Genomic DNA, 11,116 nt, shown 5'->3' on the forward strand with positions numbered 1-11,116 from the left:
GGAAACAGGATGCACCTGAGTTGCAATTTTGAGTCTCATAGCAAAGGGTTGAATACTTAAGTAAAAACCTGTTTTCGCTTTGTCATTATGGGGTATTGTGTGGTAGATTGATGAGGAACATTTTATTTATCAAATTTTTAGAAGAAGGCTGTAATTTAACAAATGTGAAAAAGTCAAGTGGTCTGAATACTTCCGAGTGCGGGCTATTTGCGAAGTAAGCTGTTACAATGTAAAGTTGTAAATCTAGATGAATATAAATACGTGTTAAAGTTATATGTCAACATGCACAAGTACAGTGAAATGCCTTTCTTGCAAACTCGGAATAGAAATATATATAATTTTCATAACAAGCTCGTTATCGTTCAGGGGAACAGATTATCAATTGACTTGAAGGCCTGAATGAAAATCTTTATAATGATCCCCACCAGAAAGAGGCCAAAGCGGGTACGGCCCAGGCAGCAGTAGGAAGGACCATCTTCTTCCAGCAATGCAGTCCCATGAACAGAGAGCATGGACATGAGGAGGAACACATCAAGCTCTACTACAAGACGGAACTGAGGTGCGACGTGACTCAAAGGAGACTCACTGCCGGCATTGGAGGAAATATGAGAAGGTGAGAGAACACCTGGTGTGGGGACAAGACATATAGGGGGTGATATCGCACGGGACGATACATATAGGGGTTGACTATCCCTGGGACCAATCGTAGATGATATCCCTGGACATGGGGAGTTATCCCTGAACAACATATAGGGATAGTCCCTGACAACTTAGGAGGATATCCCTGAGACACATATAGGGATCGATATCCCTGGGACAACATATAGGGTTGATATCCCTGGACAACATATGAGGGCTGATATCCCTGGGACAACATATAGGCTGATATCCCTGGGACACTATTAGGCGTGATATCCCTGGGACAACATATAGGAGTGATATCCTTGGGACCAATAGATAGGCGTGATATCCCTGGGACAACATATAGGGCTGATATCCCTGGGACAACATATAGATCTGAATCCCTGGGACAAACATATCAGGGCTGATGATCCCGGACAACATATAGGATGATTCCTGGACATACATATAGGGCTGTGATATCCTGGACAACATATCAGGAGATGATATCCTGGGACAAATATAGAGGGTCATATCCTGGGACAACAATTGTAGCTGATATCCTGGACAACATATAGGAGTGATATCCCTGGGACAACATATCTATGGATTAGATATCCCTGGGACAACATATAGGAGTGATATTCCCTGGGACAAACATATAGGGTGATATCCCTGGACAACATATAGGGTGATCCCTGGGACAACATATAGGGGTGATATCCTGACAACATATAGGAGTGATATCCCTGGGACACACATATAGAGTGATATCCCTGGAACAAAACATATGGGTGAATCCTGGGACAAACATATGGGCTGATAATCCCTGGGACAAACATATAGGGTGATATCCCGTGGCGACAACATATAGGAGTGATATGCCTGGACACATATAGGAGTGATATCCCTGGGACAACATTATAGGCGAGTGAATATCGCCTGCGGACAACATATCGGAGTGATATCCTGGGACAACATATAGGGGTGATATCCTGGACAACATATAGGGATGATCCCGGGACACATATAGGAGTGATATTCCCTGGGACAACACCATATGAGTGAATCCCTGCGGGCAAACAATCAAGAGATACCCTGGACAATAAGGGCATGATTCCCTGGGCAACCATATAGCGAGTGATATCCTGGCGACACTATATATACTGGACAAAGGGATGATCGGACAGAGGACCTGGACAACATAGGAGGTCCCCGGGGACAACAAGTGATCTGCACAAATAGGAGTGATATCCTAGGACAACATATAGGATGTATCTGATGGACACTAAGGTATACTGACAACATGAGTGACTACTTATTATCTATTCTATCAACAGATTATTATTTTGCAAAATAACACACTTTGACGTTGGATCTTCTTAAAAACTCCTTCAAAAGAGGTCCAGACAAGAACTCTGTTAATATCGTTAAATGCCAACATTTCCTGACAGAGAAGCGGTCCTTTAATACTCTAAAGCCAACATGTCTCTGACAGAAACTCCTTGAATACTCTAAAGCCAACGGTCTCTCTGACAGAGAACGTCTTTATACTCTAAAGCAAATGTCTCTCTGACAGAGAACCTCTTTCATACTCTAAGGCAATCATGTAGCTGACAGTCACCCTGGCTTCCTACTCCCTACTTTAGCTATAGTTGAAGAATTGGCTGTATCGCTGAGTCACTGGGCAGCACTGATGAAATGACGTCCAGTGGTGACGCGTGTGTGTGTGTTGTTGTGTGTGTGTGTGTTGTGTGTGTGTGTGTGTGGTGTGGTGGTCGTCGATGTGTCGTGTGTGTGTTGCGTTGTGGTGTGTGGACTTGTCGGTGCGTCCTGGTGTGTCTGTGCTGCTGTGCTGCTGTTGTGGTTGTGGTGCAGTGTGTAGGAGTCAGCATAATCGAAATGGCTAGCCAGGTATACCTGCTAAGGCTAGGAGGAGTTGTTTTAAAATGTCCTGCGTTAGTCATATTATAAGACTGATGTATGAATTAACGTGCTAAGCTGCCTCTCCCTTGAGTCTGTATGCGACCGTAATCACACACAGTCCCTTCTGCACTCTTGTAGAACTGAGTAGTGCAGTAGGGTGAACTTACATTCCATACTGGCGGAATGCTATAAATCAGAGACAGTACCGAGAGAAGCAGCGAACAACATATGGAGAGAGCAGAAGACACATGAGAGAGGCAGAGAGCATGAGAAACATGACGTATATTTCAAGAAACTTGTGGTAATTAGTGATTCTAGACCTGGCCTGACCACCACGCCAGGTCTAGCTGGACTGCGGTACTAGTGAGACAGGCTGCGTTCAAGTTCATGTACGTTCTTCATGGGCTTTATGATGCATGGGAAACATATCTTAACATTGCCAAAGGCAGTGAAGTAGCATAATACATACAAGTCTAGAAATAAAATGAACAGTAAACATATACACTCACAGAAGTTCATATAGAGATAAAGACATACAAAATGTCATATATTCGTATTTACAGTGTGTAACATGTGCAAATAGTATAAGGTACAAAAGTGGAAAATAAATATAACGTAAATTATATGGGTTGTTATTACAATGTGTTTGTTCTTCACTGTGTTGCGCCTTCTATTGTGCATAGAGGTCAATAAATCTGTGTTGATGATGAGCACTTGTATTTCACACCAGATAGATTATGGGATCTTTATCAAAAATCGGTTTTGTTTTCAATGTTTTTTGGGGTCTGTGTATCTGAGGGGACAATACTGAGTTTCTCTAATAGGTCAGATTATGGCAGGGTGTTAGCAAAGTTGCCAGCTCATGTCGTCGAGTCTCATTTTGTTGCTTCTACAATGACAATACACGAGTAGATTTTGCCGCATAGCGTTGGACTGTGCGCATATCCCCCACGTGTAGTAGAATGGTTCATAATTTGTCTTCACTTTTATGTGAGAGTTCGGTTAGGTCTGATCACGTTCTTCTGTTTCCAAATATTGTGGCGAAGATGCCAAGCTTGACGATGAATGTCAATGAGTATCATTTGTATACATTTGTTGCTCGTTTTTGGTTATTTGATCTATTTCATTGAGGATACAATGACACCACCATGGCCTTTTTGGCATTTGGGAGATTGATGTTGTCCTGTTAGTTCATTCAAAGTAATTGAGAACTCCCATGGGTTCTTGGTTAGTTCTTTGATAGTTAATTCTAAATTCTATGTGATCATGGTAATATTATGTTTCCTTGTTTGTTTGTATCGAGCGCAAAAAGGGAATTGGAGAAAGATGGTTACCCATACATCTCCGTTTTGGTGTAGAAGATAATTCTTCTGTGTTGGTTGTTTTACACACATGTTTTCCCAGATTGGTTGAGTCTATGGATCTTCACTCATGACGCTGATTTCTAAACATGCTGTTCCTTCTTTTCCGTCGTGTGATTTCGTATTTGAGCTTATAGTGGTACACGCATAGAGACAGGCGTAGACTCAGGTTTTTCTGGTCTCTGTTGTGGTTTGATCAGGTTTTCTCATTTCTTTCTTAGGTGTTTGCTTCTTCATCAACCATTTGTCATTGTTGTTCATTTCTAGTTTTCTGTTAGGAAGCTGAGAAAGTCAATTACTGATTTAGTTTTCTGCTGCCACAGTTCTTAGACCTCACTATTACAGTGAATATTTTGGTCCAGGAAGTTGTCTAAAAGGATTTGAATATTTGTGTTGCTAATTGTTTGTTTGGTGCGTTCACAGGTACATTCCTCCGATCTTATACATTGTCTTAATATTGACTCAGTTCTTTGGCTATTGATGGCCGATCATGATTGAGTATTCTGCTCTGTCACATGGATAGACTGGACATGTTGCTGTGAGCGTTGATAGGCGGTGTGCAGGTGGGTTGGCTGTGAGACCGTCGAAGACTCTCGGGTTGAGGTAGTATCAAGAGTCTACAGTTGTGGCCAAAAGTTGTGAGAATGAGCACACTATATGAATCACAGCAAGTCTGCTGTCGGCTCAGTGTGAATGATGAAATTGGTTGCAGTATGTACGTGCGCAGAAGTGATGAGAGGTGCGAGTGCGAGAGTGGTGAGTGTGCGAAGTGTGGAATTGCAGCAAAGTCCCTCGTGTGCCGAGTGTGCGAGAGAGTGAACGTGAAGTGCCCCCAAAGGATCTTCCACTGCATTCCAGCCCTAGCGCATCAAAGACCAGCTGACATTCCTGTATGAGTGCTCTGCGTGAATGCAGCAGTTGTGAGTTGACGAGGACAAGGCTGAGATCCTCTCTGTCATGCTGATTGAGTTCGGACATAACAGACTTGAATCTCAAAATGAGGTTTCGCTTAGAATCATTTCTTCCTCTTTTAACCAGCTTACCTGCAAGAAACACGGGCCGTCATCCAGGTTGCTTTGCACAAAAAGCTTCCAGGCATAGGATATTGCTGCCAGTAAGATCTGCACGCGAGAATCATAACGCATTCTGATCATCGAGAACTTCCAAGGAGAGCGGTTCCAATTTGTTGAGAGAAGGCGTAGGCGACCCAAGAAAGTCGAAGCAAGCGCCAGGACCGATGCTTCAAATTTGATTCTCAGCTGCGGGTCGGGGCTGGTTGGGCACCACCCAGTGCAGATGCTTGCTCAGAATGCGAGCAGCAGTGTTGGAGGATCTGCACGCACAGGCTGAGGAGCGAGAAGACTGTGGGGAGTGTTCAAAGGGAGTAAAGAAGGCCACTTCTTCGGTCCAGAGAGAAACAGTGCAGGTGGACGAGGATCTGGAGTATTCTGCAAAGAGATGTACAAGGATGGTGGACTGCGTGTAGACTGGGGTAAAATCATTCTCTGATTTGGGGGGAAAAAAATTCCCCCCCTGTGTCAATGTTCGTGGGCGATCCGAAAAAAGCTTGTCCGCCAGAAGACAAAGGTTGAGCCATGCGTACCATCAACCTGTTCATGCCAACAAGTAAAGCACCTGAGACGCATTCACGTGTTGCTTCTCAGCCAGGAGTGGCGCCTGCACTCACAAGTGTGGGCCTAAGAAGCACAGCCTATTGATGAAGAGAGATGTGAGCCAAGAGCGAGCATGCGCGTCGAGAGCACTCCTCAACAACCATCCAGTGAACAGTTGTGCAACGAACAATGCCTTTTCTAGCATGAGTGGAGCACCGTTGCCATAAGGCAAAGGTGAGTAGACTGAGAAGTGCGTCGGGGAACAAAACAGCGATATTTGCGTCCATGCGCCGAGAACCCAAATCTTCAATCCATCACGTTGAGCATATCTTGTGGCCCTATATCTCCTCTAGAGAGGCAGGAGTTGACGACAGAGTTCTGCCGGACAAAAATGCAAAGGAAAACACCACAATATGACTGACAATACTCCAGAGTGCAGTGGATAGTTATCCTCGCCCTAAGAAGGTCGCTGAATGGAGCCTATACAGTAAACATGAATGTGGTCACAGGTTAATTTTACAGCATTCCGAGGGCGATTGCAGAGGGTGCTTGAGAAAGAAGCTCAACATCTGTTCAAATATTGACCTTTGCATGCGAAGATCTCATGTAATTGTCAATAAAAGCCTTTGACACGGATGAAATGCGTTGTAGAGGGGTATAGCTTTCAGTATTCCAGTATAAACATCTGACAAAAATAAATCTAAAGACAGCGAGCGAGCAAACTTTGTGGAAAGTTAATTCATTGTTCATCTCAAACTTTGGCCCACGGACTGTACCAGTCACTACTGCAAATAGATGCAGTTATAGGTGACTACCATAGGAGTCCCGCTCGAAGCCGACCATGACTAGTGTGAGTGAGCCAGCGCGGGGATGGGGCGTGCCGGACGAGAGGGCTGCAGGGAGTGGTGAACCGTTTTAGTTGTTATGTTCATAGTGTTCTAGGGGGGCAGTATGTGGGAGGGAATGGCTGTCACCTATCAGGTAGGTGTTTGGTCCCCACGTCGCTGAGGGTTCAGTTCTTGTCGGGGGGTGGTCTGGGCCGGTTCTGGCATTAGGCACCACAGGACGCGGTACATATCCCTGGGCCTGGAGAGATATTGACTTTCCCCCCCAGAGGTGAGAAGTTGTCTCATTAGAAGTATGGATCTAGTGGAGGCAGTATAGGTAGCACACAGAGGACATTTTTCTCTGTTGAATCATTTTCCTTTTAATCAAGCCAAATGTAAAATGTTCCTTTTTGAATGGAGGAGGGTAGGGAGATGGAGAGGTGAGTAATTCTGCCTTCTATACCCAAATAACATACTTCCTGAGTCCCTTTCCCTGCTTCACACCTGGTTAGTTTGGTGGATGGACACCAGCTCTCCTGTAACCTAAGGGCAACCAGTGCGGTCCGTCTCCTCTATACCATGTTTTCTTTCCGGGGATCATAAGCTTACGATGTGGGCGCAGGATCGTGGTGCTGCCCTTCTGATCTTGTAGGATGAGCAATGTCTGTATTTCCAATTTACTTGATGAAGTCCAGGTGTACTGACTCTTTTGGCGGCCAAAGCAGAGGACCTCAGCCTGGATATTCCAGAATGAGAAAAGTGGAAGCTTTGTGTTCTAAATAGTCGTGTGGTTTGGCCTTAGACCCGTAGTCGTGAAGCAGATGCCTTGCTGAGCATCTGTACATTCCATTACTTGCGGCTAGTGTACAGAGGTTGTGGTTGGCCTGCTTTTGCCTGCTCACCGCCTGGGCGTATGGCTGTGACGCCATCTTGCATTTGCCATCTTGCATGGCGGTGGGGCATTGTGTGGCAGGAGCGTATGGTTCTGATCTGACGGGTCTAAATGGGGGGGAAACCTGCTAGTGGTTCCTGATACCTGAGCGGGTATATCTGGTTCATTGACTTTGCGTGTGGGGGGTATTTGATGGTTGGTGTGGGGGTATCGGATGTGGGCTGGGTGTGTTTTGGTCTGGATGTAGGTCCTCTTGGCGTGGGTCCTCTATGTGTAGTCCCAGGCGGGGCTCCCGCATGGTCTGTAGAGAGTGTCTCGCTTGGTTCTGGCGGGGTCTATGATCTGTTGCGCCTGTGTGAAAGTGTGGGGCTGCATTGAGAGCGATGTCCCTTCTAGGTCCGGGCGAACATGGCACTGCTGCCTGTAGAGGACCTTGGTCGTAAAGGCTATTCAAGTCCAGGGTGGGTTGGGCTCTCATCGTCTCTTCTACCGATCTAGCACCTTATCGTCCACCTACGCCCTCTCTCTCTCTCTCTCCGGGTCTCTCTGTCCTCTCTCTGTCTCTCTGTCTCTCTGTCTCTGTCTTCTGTCTCTGTCTCTTCTCTCTCTCTCTCTCCTCTCTCTGTCTCCTCTATCCCTGCACCTTTTTGCTAATTATTGTCTCTCTTTCTCCCAGTCGTAGTGCCATTCTTTCTCTCTCATTTCTCCTCACTTCTACAATCTCTCTATAACCCTCCCTGTCTATCTCCTATACCTCTCACCTGTCTGGCTCTCTAACCTCTCTACCTGTTCTCTCATAACCCTCCCTGTCTGTCTCTTATAACCTCTCTCCCTGCCTCTATAACCCTCCCTGTCTGTCTCTCCGTTGTATACCTCTCTACCTGTCTGCTCTCCGTATAACCCCCTTGCTGAAACGTGCCTCGACCGACCGACTGTCTTGTCTCTCTATACCTCTCTCCCTGTCGTCTCTCTATACCTCTCTCCCTGTCTGTCTCTCTATACATCTCTAACCTGTCTCTCTATACCTCTGCTACCTGTCTCGTCTATACCTCTCTTACCTTGTCTCTCTATACCTTCTCTACCTGCTTTCTATACCTCTCTACCTGTCTGTCTCTCTATACCTTCTCCCTGTCTGTCTCTCTATACCCTCTCTACCTGTCGTCTCTCGGGTGATTACTCGTCGTTCTACCTGTCTGTCTCTCTATACCTCTCTACCTGTCTGTCTATACCTCTCTACCTGTCTGCTCTCTATACCTCTCGACCGTCTCTTCTATTACCGCCTACCTGTCGTCTCTGCTTATACCTCTCTACCTGTTCGTTGCTCTGCTATACCCTCTCGACCATTTGTCTCTCTATGAAACTCCACCGTCTCGCGCCTATATTACCGCTCACCTGTGCTGTCTCTCGTATACCCCTCCCTGTCCGCTAGAACCCTTGCCTGGCTGGCGTCTCATAACCTTCTGGCTACCTGGCCGGGCGCTCGAGACCGCGCGGCGGTGCGCGCGAGACCTCTCTCCCGCGTCTCTCAGACCCGCGCGCGCTCGTCTGTCCTTCTGATACGCGCACCTGGCGCGCCTAACTCGCGACCGGGCTTGGGTGCTCGCGTAACCTCGCACCGGTCTGGCTCGCTCAGACCGCTCACCGGGGCTGGCCGCTATAACGCGCGACCTGCCTGCTCGCCAAACGCTCGAACCTGGCGTGCTCATTACCTGCTCGACCTGCGTCTCGATACCTCCTCTACGCTGGGTGGCGTTTGGTACCCTTCCCCAGATCTGTGCCTCGACACAATCCTGTCTCGGAGCTCTACGGACAATTACTTCAATCTCATGGCTTTGTTTTTGCCCTGACATGCACTGTCAACTGTGGGACCATATATAGACAAGTGTGTGCTTTTCCAAATCATGTCTAGTCAATTGAATTTACCACAGGTGGACTCCAATTAAGTTGTAGAAACATCTCAAGGATGATCAATGGAAACAGGATGCACCTGAGCTCAATTTTGAGTCTCATAGCAAAGGGTCTGAATACTTAAGTAAATAACCTGTTTTCGCTTTGTCATTATGGGGTATTGTGTGTAGATTGATGAGGAACATTTTATTTAATCAATTTTAGAAGAAGGCTGTAATTTAACAAAATGTGAAAAAAGTCAAGTGGTCTGAATACTTTCCGAGTGCGGGCTATTTGCGAAGTAAGCTGTTACAATGTAAAGTTGTAAATCTAGATGAAATATAAATACGTTTAAAGTTTTAATGTCACATGCACAAGTACAGTGAAATGCCTTTCTTGCAAACTCGAATAGAAATATATATAATTTTCATAACAAGCTGTTATCGTTCAGGGGAACAGATTATCAATTGACTTGAAGCCTGAATGAAAATCTTTATAATGATCCCCACCAGGAAAGAGGCCAAAGCGGGTAGCGGCCCAGGCAGCAGTAGGAAGGACATCTTCTCCAGCATGCAGTCCATGAACAGAGAGCATGGACATGAGGAGGAACACATCAAGCTCTACTACAAAGACGGAACTGAGGTGGACGTATCAAAGAACTCACTGCCCATTGGAGGGAAATATGAGAAGGTGAGAAGAACACCTGGTTGTGGGACAACATATAGGGGTGATATCCCAGGGACAACATATAGGGGTGATATCCCTGGGACAACATATAGGGCTGATATCCCTGAGACAACATATAGGGATGATATCCCTGGGACAACATATAGGGAACCACCAAACCACACCACACCACACAACACACACACACACACCACAACCACACACACCACACACACACACACACACACACACACACAGCACGCCAACCACCACCAACACATGACGAGCGTCACATGGGCACGTCATTTCCTTAAGTGCTGCAGACTAGCCAGCATACAGCAATTCTTCAAACCTAATAGCTAAACTGTAGGGAGTAGGCAAGCCAGGGTGATCTGTACAGATACATGTTGCCTTAGAGTATTAAACGGAGTTCATCTTCTAGAAGACATGATTGCGCTATCTTAGAGTTTAACAGGACTTCTCTGTCAGAGAGACAACGTGTGGCTTCTTAGAAGTACTAAAGCGACGTTCTCTGTCAGAGCACATGTTCGGCTTTAGCAGTATTAAAGGCACGTTCTCTGTCAGAGGTGGGGCAGATTAAAGATCTCTCAGACTCGTTGCTAGTTTGCGTTTCGGATACATGTGGCTTTAGGTATAAAGGCTCTTCTTAGAGAGAGTCTTTGGATTAAAGCGACCTTCTCGTGAAGCTGTCTGAGCCTAGGATAGCGTTCTCTGCTCAAGACTGGTAGAAAGGCGTTTCTTAGCGGGCCCCTTGGAGTTTTAAGAAGAGTCCAACGTAAAGTGTTGCTTATTGTTGCTAAAAATAATAATTGTTTTGACCTAGAATCGATAATAACTCAGTTTTACATGGTTCATCCGTCTATATTGTTGTCCAGGGATATATCCACTCCCTATATGTTGTCCACGGCGTATAATGCTTGTCGGATCACCTCTATATTTGTTTCCAGGAGTATCACTCCTAAAATATGTCTTGTCCCAGGGGATATCACTCCTACCTACATTTTCCATGTGGATATCTTATATTCCCACGGGATATCACTCCTATATGTTGTCCAGTGGATATCATCCCTATATGTGTTCCCAGGATATCATCCTATATCGTTGTCCGCAGTGATTCCCTAAGTGGTCCCAGAAAACTCACTCCTATATGTTGTCCCAGGGATCATCACTCCTATATGTTGTCCCAGGGTATCAATCCCTATATGTTGTCCAGGGATATCACTCCTATATGTTGTCCCAGGGATATCACTCCTATAGTGTTGTGCCCAGGGATATCACTCCCTACCTAAATGTTGTCCCAGG

General features: G+C 45.9%; 1 protein-coding gene across 1 annotated transcript in view; it reads left to right on the forward strand.

The window, feature by feature from the left end:
• LOC112073109 (NEDD4-binding protein 3-A-like) overlaps positions 1 to 10,156 on the forward strand; it is a 65,853-nt gene extending 55,697 nt beyond the window's left edge. The window contains exon 4 of the mRNA XM_070440039.1: positions 9,640 to 10,156. Within this exon, the coding sequence (XP_070296140.1) occupies positions 9,640 to 10,156 (517 nt within the window). The remainder of the gene's footprint in view (positions 1 to 9,639) is intronic.
• The last annotated feature ends 960 nt before the right edge of the window (positions 10,157 to 11,116 follow it).

The sequence above is a fragment of the Salvelinus sp. IW2-2015 genome, unplaced genomic scaffold (genome assembly GCF_002910315.2).
Source record: "Salvelinus sp. IW2-2015 unplaced genomic scaffold, ASM291031v2 Un_scaffold2150, whole genome shotgun sequence".
Taxonomy (NCBI): domain Eukaryota; kingdom Metazoa; phylum Chordata; class Actinopteri; order Salmoniformes; family Salmonidae; genus Salvelinus; species Salvelinus sp. IW2-2015.